Here is a 21,920-nt window from a genome sequence, read left to right as displayed (position 1 = left end):
CCTTAAGCATATCAACCTAAAGCATATGTGTCCGGGTAGCTCAGTCGTAGAGCTCTCGCCTTTGGACCACAAGTTCATGGGTTCGATCCCAGGCACCGCCAACTATATGAGCGTATGAGTAGCACGGCTTGGTGCAGCAAGTTGTGCGGGAAGTACTGGGAGCTGATGGTAGGTGTGGCGCTCCACCCCAGCAAGCCATCTCCCAGGGGTCTAGCCGCGCACATTGTAATGGGGATAGACTCCTGCATGTTACCGGCTGATACCGACAATAAGCTACTCCCGAGTTCCGACCTATATCAAACTGGGGGTCCTTGAAGATAAAAGGGTCAAGAATCACTGTTTTAGGACAGTGTCTCTAACCACTAAGCCACCTTTCCAATGCCATGACTACGACTGTGTGTCCATTTGCTGTATCGTCCTGCTGTGTGTTAACCTGACACTCATATATGGTTTTAATAAACTGTGAATTTGTATCTGGATTGTACTATGTTTTTGTATGGACGTGGTGTTGGGTGCCTGCACATATGCACACATGGCATCAACGCATGGTGTTGTGTGCAGGCGCCCTACACTCTGTCTTTGTACTATGGATTGTACTATGTTTTTGTATGGACGTGGTGTTGGGTGCCTGCACATATGCACACATGGCATCAACGCATGGTGTTGTGTGCAGGCGCCCTACACTCTGTCTTTCGTTTTCTTTTCTTTTATCCCCCTGTTCCCCTCACTGTATATATACTTTTTTTCCCTTTTCGCTTCCTATATGATGAATTCCTGTTCTGTTCTTTAACTACATAGAAGTGTCTATTTGTTTGTCTCTAAATGTTTTGATGAATTGAACAATGTGGACCCTGTTGTAAACAAGTGTAAGGCTTAATTGGGTCGTCCACTCACAGTTAACAGTCTTTGTATTGAGTTTGTGCTTGAAATGTACTGTAATTCTGCAAACTGTTAATAAAGATTTCAATCAATCAATCAATCAATGTTGACTGTTGAGTGAGACCCACCTTCCCAGCAATGTAAAGCATGTGCGTGTCAGGGTCGTAGAAGGGGAACAGGACCCCTGATGAACTGTCTTGGTCCTCTTGTAACAAAGGCACGGAGAGGTCATCCTGAACGAACACACACACACACACACACACACACACACACACACACACACAGTGCAGATATAGAACAATAGTTAGCCATTCCAGTTCTGGGAACTATAGATTGTTGGTCGTAGTTCAGGATGGCATAGACTATACGATGCCATAGTAAAAATGATAATCATTTTACTACATTTAGTGTCTAGTAAAGAACAGTTCTTGATCATAACGGTCAAAGATGGGTCTGCCCATTCCCTACATAAATATCACTGTACAGTCCAGTATTAAACCGATTGAGTGCTCAATCCTAATCCCCGTTTCAGCCATAATCCCCCGCCCACTCCATACTTTCATCCACATTATAAACACAGCAGCAACACAGAAACAGTTCTGAATCTCGACACAGCTACACACAACTCATTTTCTTATGTCAACTGTAATGCTAGATAGTCATACTGTAGTTATTGTACAGTTTGGTGATTAACGTAGTTCATTAATTTGTCCACCAGATGGGGTACTTACTGTATAGGAGCCAGGCACAACTAGAGCAACTTTCGACTTTTGGCATTTGGGAGGTGTTATAGCATCTTTCTCAAAAGTATAGCATCTTTCTCAAAGGAGTAAGTAAAGTAAAAGCTGTTGTAATCCTCACCAGGTCCCACAGTGCTATCTGTCTTGCGTTCCAACGTGAATTGCCCGTTGTGACCAGCATCTTCAGGTTGCCCAATATAAGAGCCTTGCTGGCTTTATGCGTCTTACAGTTGGCCTCCTACAAATCCAGGAACACCACACACGCACACACGCACACGCACACGGACACACACACACACACACAGACACACACACACACACACACACACACACACACACACACACACACACACACACACACACACACTTTAGTAAAGTTATTTCTTGTGTAATTTCTGTACTTCAATTGTTGATTTAACAGGTTATACATTTCTGTGTCTTGTGTTTATTATGAGCAGGTGTTGTGTTTTATGCCTTACAATAAAGGTTTTAAAGTAATGAAGATATAAACATTATTTCCCCAAGTATTTGGCACTCATACTTATTTTGTAAGTAGTATTTTGTATAAATGAAGCTATTTCAGTGACAGAACTAATGTTAACATTGCTATTACTGTTGCTAATAATACCTATTACCAAAGAAATTACAACATTTAGGGTTGCAGTTCATCCAGGACATTGTGTCACGGTTCTGGAGTATTTATTCTCTGTACTGCCACGTAGGAAGGAAGGAGGTGAGAGCAGACAGACGTAAGGAGTGTGAGTCATGGCCTGGTGACCCAGGGTTTGGAGAGCTATGCTGTGGACAAGGGTGTCAGTTTTGGCTGTGTGGTGCTGGAGGAAAAGGGTAGGGGGGGGATGTGTGTGTGTGTGTGTGTGTGTGTGTGTGTGTGTGTGTGTGTGTGTGTGTGTGTGTGTGTGTGTGTACTGTAGAAATGAGACACCTGGTGTGAGAGACACCGCACAAACAAATATAATATACTGTACATAAAAGGCCCACAAACCACACACACATCCACCCAGGCCCCTCAACTCCACCCACTGAGCAGTACTACCTGCAGCAGGTTCCCTGTGCGTGGCTCCATCAGTCTGACTTTCTTGTCCTTGCAGGTGGTGGCCAGCAAGCTGCCATCGGTGTTGAAGGACATAGACAGAACCACGTCTGTGTGGTGACTGATGGTCCGAACTGGGTTCTTTATTACCTGCTCTGGACAGTCCAGGTTCCAGATCATCACCTGGGAAACAACGAGAGCAAGTGTATTGGCTGAGATTCGAACCCGGGTCTCCCGCATGGGAAACCAAAAATGTGCCCATGCCATGTTGCCCTATATGCTATGTTGTCACAGATCTGTTGTCGTGTTGTAATGTTTTACTAGTATGCAAGCACATGCAGGCAGACAATTTAAGTATACACACATGCACAAACTCTCTCAAACAAGCACACACATTGGTAGACACACATGCCTCACACAAACCCACACGCAAGAAAATGATTTATCATTGTGACAAATGTTCAAGATGTAAGTCAAGGTGAGATATGAAAAAATACAATAGAAATCACACATTAAATGTACAAATAATATTCTGGAACTGTAGGATTGCCTACATGGTGTCCTGATTGGACCAAATCAGCTGGAGATGACACAGCTGGTGTAGCTAATTGTAAAATCATCTGCAACCATGTGGGTGATTGATTCAGCGCTTTTAACGCTTTTAACGTGTTTCCTGTCACACTTACATTCCAAATGTTTTGCTAGAACATAAGAGTACCACTACCTACACAAACACCTTTAGAACATAAGAATACCACTACCTACACAAACTCCTTTCCATGCATGTTTTGACAAGCACAATAACCTCGTATGACATTTTCCTAACGATTATGTGCAGGCTCTGGCTTGGCTGAGGTGCAGCAATAAGCATCATGTTTGTCATCAAGATCTGACAACTAAATTAGATCCACGCTGCTCTGAAAATCCTGTGACCCGTTTGGCTGCAGATTCTTTGAATGTGTACATGCATGCGTGCATGCGTGGGTAGGACAGGTTGATGTGTGCATGTGTGTGTTACCTGGTAGTCATATGCCGTACTAAAAAGCACGTTGTTAGCGGTGGGGTGCCACTCAATGAGGCCCACTCTGCGGCTGTGACCCTGCAGCTCCTTCCATGGTACTGTCAGGTTCTTCAGCACACCGTGAGGATGGATGTCCCACACCTTCACCTGGCACACACACACACACACACACACACACACACTATATAACAGGACTCTAATAACACTTAAACAGACAGCAGAAACCCTACACATTAACAGTGGGCTGCACCAAAAGGACAGCGTCGTTATACTCAGGTAGAGTTTCCCCACCCCCGAATATGACACAGTTCTTCAGTAATCCATACAATACAATGCTACTACCAAGGTGTTGCAAGATGTTCTATTTAATTAAGCCTAATTGTATTTTGAGGTCAGCCATGCTTTTACATTAGTTTTGAGTTTGGTAGGGAGTCGTTTAGTTATTATGTTTCTGTAAGCCAATCCTGAAGTCAAATTAATATAAACCCCTTAAGTGCCATGCACTCATTTATGTACTTCGGTTTCCCCTAATCCAGGGTCGCAACATCCATTTACAGTTATATTACAGTGCATAATTTCACACGCATGTATACTTCACTTGTGCAGGCAGCCCAGACATAATTGCACATTTCTTAAATATTTTATATCAAGTTAATTTCATTCCACATTACTCTGGGGTGGGGATATTGAAGAGTTCATTCTGCAGGTTTTGCTTTGACCCAGTGTGTTTAGCCTGAGCTCATGTGGAATGTGTCTGTGGAATGTAACACTGTCCTTAGCACACTAATAAAAGTATCGTCCTGTTTCTGCATGTTCATAACCAATCAGAACGCACAAAAGGGTGTTCAGTGTTATGTGTGTATTCATTGTGAATGATGTGTATGCATTTACTTTTATGTCAAGTGCATGTACTGTATGACACTTGTCTGTGTGTGTGTGTGTGTGTGTGTGTGTGTGTGTGTGTGTGTGTGTGTGTGCACTAACCGTGGCATCCTCGGAACAGGATGCAATGCAGTAATCATTAAAGGGATTCCATTTGATGTCTAAGACGTTTCCTCTGTGACCTGATACTCTGGGGTGATGGGGGTCCACTTTCCCTGTCTAACAGAAAAGCAGACACACAACAAAAATGTTGAGTTACAACATGACCAGTCTTTTGTCTTAATACATTTCAGTTTGTTTTCTTTATCAGTAAGACAACATGCTTTGGTTCATTTCATGCCAAAATATTTTATAATGCTGTCAATGTTATACAAATGTGATTGAAGAGCTCTATTCCCAGGACAAAAAGTTTGAATTATATCATATTCCACATCATGTGTGATGTTATGTATGGCAAATCACATTCTATCAACTATTCTCTCAGCTAATGATTATTCCATGTTAGTCTAATTTCTTTAAGGACCACCAGCATTTTGGAAGGAAATTGTATGCATTCCATGTAGATTTTGGGAAAATAGTTGCAGAGCACAATAATAAAAGCCTCAAAGCGACAATTTGGGGGTTCAAGCCAACACAGACTGTTAAAAGTTGAAAGCTGCAAGCTGCAAGCTGCAAGACTCATGGCAGTTTCCGACACCCGTAAAGATAACTAATTCATTTAGCATAATTGGACATACACAAATGTGTTTTTTAGCTTTGGTTCCACATAGAAACATGTTCACAAAATGTTTTAGTTCACCGGCTCTGGCTCTACAGATAAAAAGCCCATTCATTCAGCCAAGTTTTTTTTATTTATTACGTATTTTACATCCTTTGTCACAGAATCAAATGTTTTATGATCATGATTCACCAGGAGCTTGGATGCCTTGGTTACAGGCTTAAAATAATTAATCTCTATCGGCTGATTGAATGGGCTTTTTATCTGTAGAGCCAGAGCCGGTAAACAAAAACATTTTGTGAACATGTTTCAACAGTTTAATAAAAAATGTCCAGTAAGTTTGATGATGTTTGGACAAATTCCATCGATTTATGGCCAAATGTGTGAGAAATTTGTGGAATTGATTGGCAAAGATATTATTGCACACCTGGTTCAACATTGAAATATATGCATTTTGTAATGATTTTACTTTTTTATATCTGAAGTCGTGTGACACTTTTTGTGATGACTGCCCTAACAGTGGTTGACTTTGGTCTACAGGTAGGTAGGCCAATGTGCTGAGCCACACTCCTTTGAAGTTCATTGGTCAATAGAGGGTATGCGGGTGACATCATCATCATCATACCCTGCCGGAAGTTATGCGGGAACACCTACTTTCTGGCCTTGACAGCTCATACACCCAAACAGAAAAATAATATCTGATTGTATTAAGTAGCAGACTGGTGGAGCTAAAAATATTGTATGTATAAGAGTTGAGCATGATATTATATCAGTCAATATTGACTATCTGAGACAGACAGACAGACAGACAGACAGACAGACAGACAGTCAGACAGTCAGACAGTCCGTCCGTCCGTCCGTCCGTCCGTCCGCCCACCCCACCCCCTCCTCTCTCTCTAATCGGTTGGGCCTTACAGAGAGAAGAAAAACCCCTTTTGTGCTGCCGAGATGAAAAACTTAAAAGGAACAATAAAAACTCAGATAGGCAGGTATAAAATTGAATTGAATGACCATAAATTGCACCAGTAATGATATAACCTGGACACATATGTGTTTTTCACAACCTTCTAGCAAACAGACATAACGTCTGTGTGTTTGTCTGGGTTATAATTCTGTTTTGCACAGAAAACGTAATGTTTATACAATTTACAATCTCATAGGAATTTATTAAACCCCTGTAGAAAGAGAAACATCAACATAAAACATATAGGGTTTCAGCCCCTTTGTCTTGATAACTCCTAATAACAGATACCATAACATAATACTGATATATCAGTCGGACGATTTCAGTCTCTGTCTGTCTCTATCGTGACAATTCATTACAATAAAAATATTTTTGTGCCGAACAAATAATTAGAAAGAAGGAAAACAACAAAATAGGTGTTGTACCCTGCCCTTTTTTTCTTCTTTCTAATTATTTGTTCGGCCCAAACAAATGTGTTTATTGTCATGATTTGTCAGCAGCTGAGGTGGCTTTGTCAGAGGCTTTAAAGGCCTATAAATAAATACTTTATGAAACGTCTATGGGGAAAAAAATGAAATGAGAATGAAAAAAAATCTGTTATAAAACCAGCTCACCCCAAACAAAATAAACTTAAAAGGAACAATAAAACCAAGATAGGCAGGTAGAAAATAGAATTGAATAACCGTAAATTGCGCCAGTAATGATGTAATCTGAAAACATATGTGCTTTTCACCACTTTCACACACACACACACACACACACACACACACACACGTTTTCTCCTTGTGATGTAACTCACATACCGGCCAGCTGTCATGATTTGAATAAGACGACCTCATTCCTACAGGTTAGGACGTGTAGTCTTGCCTGCATACACACATCCCAGCAAACTCTGACAGTAGCAGAAACCCAGAGAAATTATCAATTACAAATGGGGTTCATCTTTTATAAATCACTTGACGCTGTTCTGGTGGTGAAATCTTTGTGAAATATAGCAGACTTACAAGCTCAAAATACGTGATCGTCTGTCTTCAGCAAAGAGTATTTGGTGTAGACAGGGTAGAACTAATATTAGATCTAATATAGAGCCATGGGGGACCCCAGTCAAAAATCTATATAGGGTATATAGGTGGTTAATTATGCTGCAGTCCATATTGTTTCTCGAAATTGTTTATACAGAAACGGGTTCTGACACACACGCACACGCACGCACATGCACGCACGCACGCACGCACGCACGCACGCACGCTAACCCTAACCCTTTGGAAGGGAATGACATAAGCACTGCCCTGAGGCCTGTTGTGCAATTACTCCATCCCCCAAAATGTACAATAAACACATTATGAACATTGTGTGCTTGGGGTAGACGTGTGTCTTAATGTAATGACACAAGCACTACCCGTGAGCCCCACAGGCTTGTTGTCTGTATCCATACAAAAAGTGTGTGCGTGCATGCGTGCGTGCATGCGTGCATACTGTATATACATGTGTGCACGTGCACACACACAGGTAGGATGTGAAAGGTAAATATGGTAGACTGGATGCTGTAATTGCACTTTGTTGAGAAGGAGAATGAGAAGGAGGGTTTAAAAAGATGAGTTATGTCATTCCAAAGCTCATATGCAATTCCTGCCTATGCCAGGAGGAGAGGTGATAAATCCAAACAACCCCCCTTTAAAAAAAAGACAGAGAGACAGAAGTAGAGAGAGCGAGAGAGAGACCAAGGAAATGAAGGAAAATTGGGGAGTGCTCTTTGATGTATGGCTCTGGCTGGGAGAGATATGAGAGGACTGTAAATTCAGCCAGTGTGAGAGCGGGGAGGTCGGCTTGCAAAGGCCCTGGACAGACGCACACTTCAAAGACCACTCAAGTTTATTTAAGCGATCTTAAGGGATCACTATTAATACTGAGAAATCACTCTTAATAACGTGGGTGACTGTGATAATAATTACATATAACATACCTCGGCTTAATGAATCACTGTCTATCGCATGATATATATATTTAGTATCCTAAGATTAAAAAGGACCACATACAGTACATGGAACAAGGCTCGCACAGTTCGCGTTCAAGCACATTTCTACCACCTTCAATGAGCATAGATTAGAGACATTGCAGAGCAGCACCACTCTTTGGATATTCCTTCCTATGCCAGCATTTGTTTCTTTTAGCATTTGATTCATGTTCATTGTTATACTGTTATATTGGATCGCCCTCTTCATATTTCAATGTCCCATTGGCCAGCACTAATACATTAAATCTCTCAAAGCCATCCAGCACTTGAAGTGTGTATGAAATGAACTCTAACCAAAGTGTGAGCATTGGGTTAACAGTCATCCACCATCCAGGGATGTTCTTGTTCCAGCACTACATCAAATGGATCAATAATCTATATAGGGCAGGACTCCCAGCTGACAGAGCACAGCTGACTTTTACAGGTGAGAAGAGAGAGAGACAAGAGCAGAGAGACATTTACGGCGGGCTCCACCGGGCGCATTGAGTCTCCGTCGCGTGCGTCAAAAAACGAACCGGAGCAAATTTAACGCAGTCACGCAACGCAACGCGGGCAGTGTAGCCGCCCTTCATTGATTAAAAAGGGAACATTCCCTGACGGTGATGCGACGCTGACGCGCCCGGTGGAGCCCAGGTGTTAGGTGGAAAATGTATGAACAAAAACACAGGAAACACTGCAATATGAATTCTGTGGTGAAAACTTGACTTAATGAAAAGATAGCGTAACATGCTGAAACAGCTATAACAAAGCATGAGTGAGGAATATTAATGTTTAAAGGGCTAGACCACTGGTAGAGGTTTGGGCTGTGTAGTTTCCTTGCCATGATGTACATAACTTCAAAGGTGGGCAAGAAAGCAAACAAAAACAAAATAAATACAAAATAAAGAAATCCTCTATTGATTATAAATTGATAATCCAATACTTACATTGTATAGTGTTTCTGACAATATAGAACATCACAAAAAAGTCAATTTGAAGATGGATGCAGACAAAAGTCTACAGGAAGATGTAATTTATATAAAATAAATAAATAGTACCGGATTTGGTGATGTTCTATATAGTCAGAATCAACTTTGTTTGCATTCGTTTATTGGCTAAAAGAACTCACAGTACATTATGTCAATGGGGAGTATCATTTGTTCCAGTAGTCAATATTGTTAGCTAAGTTAGCATTTGTTTGTTTCTATTTTACATAATTGTAAGTCAGTCAGATAACTCACAAATAGATTTAACCAAAATGTATTCTAGAATGAGAATAGTGTACATATAATATATTATCTTGGCGTTCGGCTCTGCTACATTTTCTCCCTTCTTCATCATCATTAAACATTAAGAGCAGGAAGATAGATATAAAATAACAAACCCCCATGGGGAACAGAAATAACAGAGCGTACCGGTGGTGCCGGGGTGGTGGTGGGAGCAAACATCACATAACTACAACCAGGCAGGAACCATATGCAGAAGGAAGGCAGGAAGAAGCATGCAGTCTAGGTGAGCTTAAATATACACATCAGTGTATGACATGTGGGTCTTATACACCCACATAGTAATGCAGCGTAAACCCCTCGAGTATATGTATGCACCCTTGAGCACAGCATGAAACCCTCGAGTATATCTGACTGAACTCACTCTGCAAGCTACGTATCATTTAGCCTGATGTTGTCAGCACGCTTTGTTTACACAACCTTAAATGTGACAATAGGTTCTACCAGGTTGGGTTCATTGTACACTCACATGATGGAGAGACAGGACGAGAAATGCCCCGCCGCCAGCACACTCTGTGATGACGGCGAGGAAGCGTGGGTTGACAGCACAAAAGAGGTTGTCCTGGACAGAGCGCGTGATGGGCACGCCATCGTAGCAGCTCTCCTTGGTGGCAGTCTTACCGAAGACATGGCGGAACTTTGAGCTGCGGTACTGGGGACGCCATGACATCTGGAGATGGAGAGAGAGAGAGAGAGAGAGAGATTAGTTTATGCACAATATTAGGCCTATTAGGCCTGGAAGACAGGTCAGGTAGTCCACGAACTTGAGTGTTTAACATTATTGTACAGACAGAGTGAAAAAAAGTGATGATTTCATCACTTGTGGGGAAAAAGGAGAGTTGGGGAGTTATTTTAGTTTTTGGAGGTATTGAGACAGGACAGTGTATAGACATGAAAAGCTAGCCAGATTGGGATGACTTTCAACACAGGTCTTTATATGGAAAGCACAGCAACTGCTTGAGTGAGTTCCGGACCGTCCATCTCAAAGTTAATTTGATTCCTTTCGATAACTATTTCTGCCGCCCGCACCATTTTGTATTTTCTATTCAAGAGTAGGAAAGCTGAGCGTGAAGTATTCTAATTCTAAACGTTCAAATGTCTCATCCTGGATTGATCATGGAAAAGAGAAGAGTTGCTAAGCCAAAAATAGCACTGACAAGATGAAGTACAGATAAGCTGAACAGTTTTAAAAATAAATAAAATCCCAATCCAAAGAAGCCGGTACCGCCGTCAATTTCACAACAGCAAATGAGCAATGACAGCAAAAGTAAGTTCCCCATGTCCATGTGCCTGTTTTTAGGCAAACACTTTGACGATGAGCCAGCGAGTCGATGCACATGTCATTAGCGTGCATGCTAAGTGGTTGTGGGACAGAACCTGGCGAGCCATCATGTCTGCTGTGTGTGCCGACTCTCCCCGCCTCCCTGCCTCGCTGCTGCAGCCTGATCATTATTTATGAATTAGAGGGGCGGACGAGGGCTGATGGATGCTAGGTTAAATGCTACACAGACCCAAACATGTATTGAGACACAAGATAGAGGGTGATGATCGCGCGGAGAGAGGGACAGAAAGATGGACATGTTCTAATAATATGGATGGACACAACATTTACATTGTGTTCGGTCATAGTGCCCTTGAGAATGGCACTCATTTCACAGCTTAATCACTGTAAGTACTAATTCCCGGTAAATACTGTAGTGATGCACTAGAAGTATTACATCAGCTAAAAGGCCATATAATATAATTCTGAAAACGATGACATCTGAAACGTAAACATAAACTAACCCTAACCCTAGTGGCTGAAACTCAAACGGATTACCCGAGATATGTCACGCATGTCAGAAACAATACTAGAACCCTCACGACAATGACATCATTTTCTGGGTTTTTGCAGAAGGGACAGGACTGGCCCCAGGCCAGCCAGATGGTGTCTTCATAAACATAATGACCGTGAGGCAGACACAATGACATCACTTGCGAGCGAAAGTAAAAATAACAGTGTTTGGTTAGGGTGACGCGGGCGTGGCTGCCTGGCTGGCGTGCGGCTGCTGGCCAAACAGTCAGAGCGGGAAACAGGGGACAATAAGGGACGATGTTGACGTTTCAGAGCATTTAGCTGAAACTGTAAGATGAAGCAAATGCATCTGAACAAATGTGGCTTCCATGTTGATCTCAGACTACACGTGGCCAGTCTATGGTGTCATTCCTCTATGACGTATCTGTTATGTATGACTCCATATCTGGGCAAGGTTTCACCCTTGGTCCAACCACCCCCTTCCACTATAAATTATTTTATCCACGTTGTAAGTTTATTTATATAAATGAAAAGGCCCGGGCCACTGGCGTGGTGGTCCTGGCACCCTAGGCTGCAATGCCAGTTTAACAGCGTGTCGCTGGTTCGACTCCAGATCCTGACGACCTTTGCTGCGTGTCACTACCAATCTCTCTCGCCTTCCTGTCAAAAAGGCAAAAAGCACAACAACAAAGCACAACATCTCTCTCTCTTAATTATATATGGTGATGATCATTGCACGATTAGCCTTGGCCACACTGACAGGGAGACTCACAGAAAGACAGACAGACAGTCCGACAGACCCAGTCGTCGACGTATTTCTTAAATGAGAGTCATTACCTAAATACCTAATACCCAATATATATATTGTTAATTGTTATACTTAATAATATATTGCAACTTATTCTTCAATAATGATAGAATATCGACACAAAACAAACCCAAGTTAGTTGTATTTCATGACCACAAAATCTTGCAAGGTTATTGGGATTATCATTTTGGCCACAATCACATAAGCCCTACAGGGTAATGAACCGTAAAGCTAGAGTCTGGTATGTCTGGCATAAACAGTGAGCTAAGTCCAGAGTAAAACAGACAGACAGAGACAGAGAGGGTGGCCGTGGTTCGAGACACTCCACTTCTCCATTTACTCGCCCCCCTATCGTCTTCTACCCCCAGGCTGCTGGAGGCATCCCAGTGCTGTCACTCTGGAATGTTCTGCCCAGTGTGATTCGTTAACCTTTCTCAGGTGTGTGACTCAAAACCGCCTCAAGACACTGTCGCTCCAACGCAAAGACAAACCGTCCCCAGCTGCTGCCGCACTTGCACTGTTCACTGTTCACTAATGGAACTCTCTCTAGCTTATAGAAAACAAAGCGTGCGGAGGTAAATGATAAAGATCAACCTGTTGTGAACAGTGGAGTATGTGGTTTGTTAACGGCATCTGCCAGCTTACACATATAACACTTCTGGACTTGCTTTTGTTCGGAAAAATGTATTGTGATATTTATAAAAAATAGAAGAGTTTCACCAGATATATGATGACATATTTCATTTCAATAGCTCTTGCAACTGGGAACACGTTTCTGTTCCTCACTCATAGAAATCAATGTACACATTGCTGAGAACGATTGCTCATTCACTATATGCACAGTCCTACACTAGCAACCAAGAAGTCACTGAATCAAACTAAATTATGTTGAAAGGATTTGACTATTTTTCTTCAACATTAGTCATGAAAAATGCAAACCTTGCTATTCAAATCTGCCCAAGGCATGACCCACATCCGTATGTACATAAGCTTTTACTTAATCACTCTTAAGCTATGTAATCACAAATGTTTTTATGTTTTCTCTGCATGTCATGTGCTTTCCTCCATATCAGGAAAATTAGATTGTACTGTATCTGACAATCAGTTTTCTAGCTATTTCTATTCTTCTCCTATGTTGGTTACTTCTGTAATCGGTTGTGAAAATGTGTGTGTGTGTGTGTGTGTGTGTGTGTGTGTGTGTGTGTGTGTGTGTGTGTGTGTGTGTGTGTGTGTGTGTATCTACATAGAGCAGCAGTTATCCATGAATTGTTGCTTTCCAAGGAAGCTGTGGTTATTGTGTGTGCATGCATGTGTGACAGGGTGTATGCAATGGAAAGAGAATGCATGCATGTATACAAAATCATTCACTTCAAACCCACCTGCCCTGTTCTACCACCAGAAAACCATTGGCTTGTCTATGACACCTTCCAAGAATCATCAAAGAGAAATGAGGCTGACTCCATAAAGTGAGTCAGGAATGACCGGCTGACTCAACTTCAAAAGAAGAAAATCATAAATTCTTCAAACTAAGAGTGCAGTTACAGTCACATTTAGTACTGGTGGTGTAAATCAGCTGTGTTTACAAAAAGGGGAGAGAAAGGCACTTGTACACTCAGGTTGCTGACAAGTTGCAAGACAGCATGGCAGATAATGAAGATAATATGGCCTACATGACAAGTGGAATATATTGGATTGAAGATGATGCGTTAATGACAAATTACTTCAATTGTGAGTATCTGGGGTGAACTGAGCACATGCAGTATTTGTCAGAATCAGTACTGTGTGTATGTGATGATGATAGCCTACAATCCTGCCTGGAGTTCAAGATTGACCCGAGTCTTCGACTCTTTGCTGACTCAGCGGATATGAAGGGGGCAGGGTTGGTACAGGCAGCAGTTGGTAGACAGCTAATCTTGATATAGTGTGTGTGTGTGTGTGTGTGTGTGTGTGTGGGGGGGGGGGAGCTGAATTGCACAAACAGAAAAGAGTAGTACCATGATCATTGCCAACTAATTTTTTATGTTGATTTCAGTTTCAAATCTGAACATGAATAGTTGAAATTCACTGGATGCCAGGTAGGTTGTGATTGTGACTACACCCACACACTGTTACGCTGAGCCATGTAGTTCCATTTCTGCAGGGATTTAACAGCAGGTGCTCAGCATGCTGCGTGACAGCTAGCCCGTTAGCTCTCAACGCAGAAGTGATGATGAAACCACTACTGCTCACTGGCTATTTTTAACACTGCTTCTTGCTGATCAAACGGCTGTCAGCCACCCTCAATGACGGCACAGTGGCACCAATCACCATGCAGGACGCTTCTACACTGGCTTCATGTCTCTGGCACAACGTGAGAGGAGACTGCAGTAGTTAGTTAGTTCTCGGGTCAACCTCTGATCACTTCTATTTCTGGTCGTCTGGGCACCTTTATGTGTATTTGAGGATCAAAATAATAATTTCTGGACATAATTATGGCACTGACCCATGGGATCCGTAATATTAGGTTACTTGTGCATAGCTTATTACAGGCCATGCAGCGTTGCGTAATAGGGGTTTATAACTTGTCTGTCCATCTCTCTCCTGGGTAACCTTCTCCACTTGATTAACCTTTGGTGCATGTCAACCCACACAGCTGACCATACAGATGAGAACGTACAAAACCGTACAGCTGTAAATAACCTAGTTAATTGTTTGTTTGAGTGCCTATCCTTTATGTTATCACAGTTCTTAAGGTTGTTTGGGCTCCTCCATCATTCCTGAGTAGGCATAATTCAGACACTGATACAACTAGATGGGGTTTAAAACCAGTGTGCCTTCCATATGGATGCCAGACATCAAGTGAATGTCTGGCATCCAAGTCAGTTTCAGTTTTAGCCCAATCGGACCACCATTGACCTCTAGGTAAAACCTTAAGCTTATGCATTTCTAAAAAGTGAAAGAATATATGTGAAGACTATTCAAAGATTATTATTTACTTTCTTGGTCTACTGGCAGTGTGCATGTTAAATGTGGTGCTGATTTATCAAGTGGTTTCAGAGATTAGACATGGACAAATGTATACAGACAGACGGACAAAAAAAAGAAAGAAAGGGAAAGTGGGCCTGAGGTCTACCAATAAAAAAAGTGTTCTCAGTTCCTATGTACTGTACCTGCACAGGTATGGTGAATGCATGACATTCTGAGACCACTGTTTGCGGAGTTATCTGAATGCGGAGTCAGTCCATTATATACCATATCTTTTACTCCTTTCATGCTATCCTGTCGCCTTAAACATGCACCATAAAACATTAACAGCCACTTCTTTACAGTCTATGCTTCCACTGCAGCAGCAAATTCTACCAGTAGGAAGGAGAGTTCAGAGTTCACCTGCAGTGTGAAGATACTGGCTACTTTAGCTGGCTGTTATTGTGCCTGAAGCTGTGAGCTTCTGACATCAAAACCTCCTTAATCCCAAGGCTCCCAGCAATCTACCATCAATATGCCCCACTTCCAGCACACCTCTCTTCTAATACACCTACTAGTCACCCACAAAACCTCCTCATCCCAAGGTTCCCTGCAATCTAAAGCTTGAGTTATACTTAACTTGAGTTATAAGCTCACAAGGCATCGCAGACACAACCACGTATAATCAATACTCCAGCCACGCAACATTATCCATTCCCCTCATCATGTCTTCATGACACTGGTAATTCCCAACCCCAATTTCCAAAAAGTCCTGGCAACCAGCCAAGCCCGTAGTACAACCCCAGCCCCCCTGCAATGTCCCCCAAGTTGGATTACCGGTTCTGTGTTTTGTAAGCGCTCAGAGCGAAATTCAAGACCCAAGATGTACAGGTGGGAACATATGTTGTGTACGTGTATGTGCGCATGCATGAGTGTGAGTAAGTGATGTGAGAGTGCATGTATTCTCACTCACGGTCTACTCTAGTCTGCTCTGACCTGTCTGATGTCATGCACTGTCTATGAACATTGGCCTTGTAAGGGGATAACAGCTAGACAGGAAATACAATAGGCTACTCACACTATAGAACGCACGTGTAGAAAGCAGGTCACCGTAGGCGTAGACTGACTGAGTGAACGTATGTGTTGTTTGTACGTGTGGGTGGGGGGGGGGGGGGGGGGCATGTGTCAGACCAACAGCTACTGAAATGTAATATCACAGCCTTCAGCACCTGTCAGCCATATCAATGGGCAAGCATCCATTGTAAGAAAGTTAAGAGTGTGTGTGTGTGTGTGTGTGTGTGTGTGTGTGTGTGTGCGCGTGCGTGCGTGCGTTTGTGTGTGTGTGTGTGTGTGTGTGCGTGCATGCGTGTGTGTGTGTAAATGACTACATCAGAAGTTTAATTATTTCCTTTCATATTTACCCCCTAAAATTAAGGTAAATTAAGTTGTTCCTCTTATATATCATGTTATATTGTCAACACATACCTTCATCTTCATGCAATAAAGTAATTCTTTACATTTTATACAAACTTAAGAGTCGAAGAGATACAGCTCCATACATTCACAGATCTACAGACTCCATTATTCCTTTGCTGATTTTTATGGCTGTACAAATATACAACCTGACAAAAGTCAAGTAATGTTTAACTAATATAGGAGTAAGGTAGATGGGGTGTGGCGATATGAATGGAATGATCTCTTCATTCCTAAGTCTACTCTACACAGTTCCCAGGCGGACAAATTATCCAGGAGTCCATATACAGTAGGCCTACACAAAGTGCAAAGATGGACAGATCTATGCATGTGGATTTGATCTACACACAAAGCTCTACTGAACGCTGTCAGGAGACCTACCGATCAGCACATAAAGTGGACTGCTAGCTCACAGGTCGAGTCATTTCGACATGAGAAGACATCACACACTAAGCTAAGCTTGATGAATGGTGCTCCAGTCAGGCCACATAATTCACTAGTGTCCTGGAGGATGGATGTCACCATTAAAAAGCCAGCTGTGATTTTACACTGTTACGCGCAGGTACAGTAGTCCCTCAACTTAAGAAATACATACTATTGCTTCAGTGTCAACCTCAAAATTGCGTGTTTGTTGTTGTTGTAGTCAACAAAAAGAAGAAGGAAAACCAAGATGGGTAATTGATATGTAGCAGCAGATACGGGGGGCATAAACACCCAGTAGAATGCTTCTGACAAATCTGAACTTCTATATGGGACTGACCATATAGATGGTACTATTGCCCTCTTCAGCCTACCGTACATAAATATTGATGGGGTCTATAAAGACAGACTCCCAAGAAGTATATTACTTCCTAGGACTCCATCGTGGAACCTTTCAAATCCTCAGGGTTCATTTATCCATTTGTAACTCTCATGATTGTATATGGTTTAAAATAACCGTACATGAATGTTTTCAACAGAACCAAATGGCTCCATATGAAACGTTTGCCACAGGCCTCTATATGTGCTACAGCATATGCCATACACAGTAGATGCCAGACATCAGTGATATTACTACTACTAGTATTGTTTCACATATAACATGTTTCTATTCTATGCACAAGTGTAGTGTAACCACAGCTATCAAATATGTAGCTTTAGGACAGCTTAGAGAATGTTGCATTTTCAAATCTAGACACGCGTATAGTCGTTTCGTTTGAAGGGTGATTCCTCCAGCCGTCTTGTTCAAGCTTGTCGCTACTCACCCCCCCAAAATTGAAGAACTACACAGACAGACACACGCCAATATGCACACAAGCATCAGCACACACACGCCTGACTTTCAACCCCCGGGCCAAAGGTGAGCTCATGCGCTCTCATGTCCGCACACGCAAAAGCACATGCACAGGATCCTGGACGGCAGTGCTCAGTGACACAGCTTACCAGATAAAGATGATCAGAAAACAGAAGAGATGAGCGAAATGTACATTTCAATTGAACTCTATGGATAGTGTAAAGATTGACCCGTCACCCGTGATATACTGTCAGAGTTAAATTAACACTTTTAATTAAGTATTGTATTGTATGTATTAGAATAGGACTATAAGGTCATGAACTACATGTGTACATACATAGAGCAGACAACAGGGTGAGAGAGTGACAGTGATCAAGAGACAAAGAGAGCCAGATTGTGTAGGTGTTCATTACTTACCCTGTCAGATGGTAGTGCTGAGGGGGAACAGGCAGAGAGGATAAAAGAGCGATGGCTCCTCGAGTGAGAGAAGGTAAAGTCTGTCTGTCAGTCTTTCAGTTCCAGAGGTGCTAGCCACAAATCACTCTCCGCCCTCCCTCTCCCTCAAGCACAGGGGAAGATTCTGACCCTCAGCACACTCCAGCAGTTACACACAGATTTCTATGAGATTGAACATCCACTGTGTTGAACACCCACTGTGTGTGACTGTGTGTGCGTGTCTGCGCGCACACGTGCATGAGTGAAACTGTCCCTAGTCCAGCAGAAGACAACCAGTAGACTAACCTACAGTATAGCGTCCTTTGTACAATATCCAAACACGTCAGAACAGTAGCGAGCACAGCGTGCACTGTACATGGGTGAGTGCAAGTGTGTGAGAGCAAGCAGGGGAGTGTGTGTGAGTGCGTGTGCGTACACTCCCTAAAAAGGGAGGTGCCGTGAGGAGAGAGAGAGAGAGAGAGGCAGGTAATCACACACCCCCTCTCTTCCTTGAAATGCCACTCCCGCTCCCTCTGTCTCTGTCTCTCCACACCTCCACACTGTCCACAGTATTTGCTCAATCAGGATTCTTCCTTCCTTCTATCTTGGAGGAGGGGGGGGGGGGGGGGCAAGCAGTCCTTGGTTTCGTCTTCTTTCATGTATTTTCCTTTTCTTTTTCAGTCTGCCTCAGTAACAAATGACTATACTCTTATGACTATTCTTTTAACTATCTGTAGATTGGGGAACTAATGAAGCTGCTTTCTGAATGCAGCTCTTACCAATACCTACAGTACGCCACACATGTGGCTATCGCCACAATGCATGAGAGAGTTGGATCGGTTTGTTCCAGGGTGCCAGAGTGACCCTTGACCTCTCAGTTTAAGTTTTATACCCTCGTCATTTTTCAACTGACCACCCATTAATTTAATCCCAGAGCCAAGTCTGAGTTGTTTTGTGTGTGAAACGTCCCACCAAACCAGCCATGAGTCTGCTGGCTGTGTGGACAACAATTGCCGATAATTTATCTGAGCCCAATCAGCCAATGTATAAACAGGAAACACACACATACACACACACACACAGAGAGAGAGATGAGCGAGGTGAGCTATGTGGAGGCCAGTAGTCAATATGAACACGTCAGTCAGATAGGGAATGAAAACGTTTGGGTATTGACAGCTGGCCTTCAAATGGTCATATGGTGCTAGAGAGCACAGCCTGGTCGATTGTGTTTATTGCACAAAACATGCATTAAGATTTGTCAGGAGCACAGGCACAAATATGAACACACACAAACTTACAAAGCTGACCACAAATGCACAGCTACCTCCAGCACTGACACACGCCCTTGGGTCCAGAGTTCATGTAGCGTCTAGTAGAAGATAAGAGGTAGGACTGATAAATTGGTAGAAATGTGGGAAACTGACAGTAGTGCCCCATGAAGCAAAACTAGGGGAAGCTTTATGAGCACAGCACGTACTGTACTGTACTGTACTACACACACACACACACACACACACACACACACACACACACACTTTGCTATTGCCAAGAAGAACTTTAAAATGTAGCATAGTGATATATATAGTAATATAGTGGTGAACATGGGAATTAATTATGGGCAATAACCTGTAGAAAACTACACCTAGTCTCGCGTTGCCAGACTGTTTTCAAATGCTTATAGCATTCAGAGATTGTGGAATAGTCTGAAAAATTGCTTATTGTAGAATGTAGACAATTTCCCTCACCCTTCCATTCTCATTAGGACATTAACGAGTGGTGCACACATACTCATGCAACTGCAAGTCATGCATGGACCATTCAAGCACGGGCAAGTTAGTAATCTCTGCCAATGGCCCGTCGAATGCTAGTATGATACCATAGTTAGTGGCAGACAGTGGAGCAATCAGCTGGTGTCCGCCCACCCACTCTGTGTGCTTATTAAAGAAGACAACCCACACAGTACTGATTTATGACATGTTAAGCTGGCAACAGAACCATCACTCAAGATCAAAGCCCTGATCACTACCTATTCTAGTGTTTCCCAGACATACTGCTGGGCGGCCTGGGCCCATTTTGGGTCATCACAGCCCGCTTTAATAGGTCATGAGTAAATATATTATTTTTTTCCTACTTAGAATAATAATATAGAATAATAATACATTGTGTGGCGATGAGGAAGGCTCTTAGGTTCTAATCGCTTGGGAGTCAATCTAATGCAGTATTTCTCAACACTTCCTGGATCAGGGCCAAATCTCGAGAGCATTCGAGGCAATGCAATTGTAACATGCTACATGGTCAAATGGGTGAATCAATGGAACTAACAGCAGTGGGCGTGGCTTTCTGGTTCCACTGAAAAATCTGAAATAAATAGCATGAAAATAATGTTTTAATGTGTAATATTGTTTTTATTTTTATTTTAATATCAAATCATCATGCAAATATTTGTGTTTTGCTCACGGCTCACCAGTGGGCCGGGGTCCACGGGTTGAGAACCAGTGATCTATTCTAAAGTAAAAGACTTGCTTGTCTGTAATCACACATCAAACACAGTCAGGCTAATAGTTATCTATGGTGAGAAACTAGGCCTGCTGAGGCCTAATGGCTGCCCCTCACTCCTCGCTTTGTTGTTTCTGTTGAACAGGTTGCCTCTGTTTTGACGCTAAAACACCTGGTTTCAGTGCCAAGTGCAGACCTACTTTTGCCCTGGCGTTGCTAAGAAGCTTCAAAGGATTTTGTACATTTCTGCTTTAACCACTACAGATTAAAGTGCACAGGGTTTCCTTACTTAGATTAACATTGTTTTCAAATATGATGCTTTGTGTGGTCCTGTTAATATTAACCCTCCAGCAATACTTTAAAAAGATGCATCATTATGAGTTCTCATGAAAGGATTATTAAGGCTAGGCCATTTTCAATCTGATGGTTGTTATTTGCATAATACATTATTTTCCCTCTATAGTCAAAAGTTCCCATGGAAGCATGCCTATTCTGGGGAGAACATTCACCCAACATAGCTGATCTACAAGCTCTATTACTTACTAAGAATAGAGGTGGTTTAAGGGGTTAATGTTGAATTCCCTCACTGACATTTGTGAATGTTAAATAGCTCTATATTGCCATAGTACCCTATTGGCCTGAATATAAGACTATGTTTTTTCCCCAATGGAAATATCCTTAAAACCAGGGTCGTATTATAATCGGGGACTAGACTATTTGACATTCAATGTTCTTTTTCCACAAATGAGTCTTGAAAAATGGGAGTCGTCTTATATTCGGGACAATACGGTAATCATTGCTACTGTAACAACTGGGTCTCCCATTCTTTCCAGCTCTTTGGTAAAGGTTTTAGACTAGTACACTACTAGTATGTACATGTTCAAGTCATCATACCAATTTCATCCAATAACAACATTAAATGTTGTTAGCTCCTTTTTTTTAGGCTGATAAATGGGTTCTCTCTCCCGATTGGATGAAAGCGGTGACACACCTGAACATTTATTTTCTGTTTATTAAAGGGCTGGAGTGATGCTATAAAGTGTTTTGTTGCAAAATATACACTCTATAGCAATGATTACTCTCAGAATATAGAGCTTTAACTTTTTTTTTTAAATCACACTCATGTGAAGTGAGGGGCGCTCTTATCATCATACATCATCACA

General features: G+C 42.2%; 1 protein-coding gene across 2 annotated transcripts in view; it reads right to left on the bottom strand.

The window, feature by feature from the left end:
• Positions 1-21,920, bottom strand: part of coro2aa (coronin 2Aa) — a 39,948-nt gene that overhangs the window by 7,405 nt on the left and 10,623 nt on the right. Inside the window, exons 1-7 of one of the 2 annotated variants that reach the window (XM_080758216.1) lie at positions 18,244-18,597; positions 10,004-10,204; positions 4,676-4,792; positions 3,689-3,838; positions 2,674-2,853; positions 1,741-1,857; positions 1,008-1,112 (exon numbers count right to left, since the gene is read on the bottom strand). In XM_080758216.1, the coding sequence (XP_080614342.1) occupies positions 1,008-1,112; positions 1,741-1,857; positions 2,674-2,853; positions 3,689-3,838; positions 4,676-4,792; positions 10,004-10,204 (870 nt within the window). In that variant the 5' untranslated portion in view covers positions 18,244-18,597. Of the gene's footprint in view, positions 1-1,007; positions 1,113-1,740; positions 1,858-2,673; positions 2,854-3,688; positions 3,839-4,675; positions 4,793-10,003; positions 10,205-18,243; positions 18,598-21,920 lie in introns of those variants that run through there. The other variant, XM_080758217.1, reaches the window with a different exon arrangement.

Source organism: Protomyctophum bolini (assembly GCF_963924005.1).
Source record: "Protomyctophum bolini genome assembly, chromosome: 3".
NCBI lineage: Eukaryota > Metazoa > Chordata > Actinopteri > Myctophiformes > Myctophidae > Protomyctophum > Protomyctophum bolini.
The sequence above is the reverse complement of the archived record's forward strand: the minus strand, read 5'-3'. Positions and strand labels throughout refer to the sequence as shown.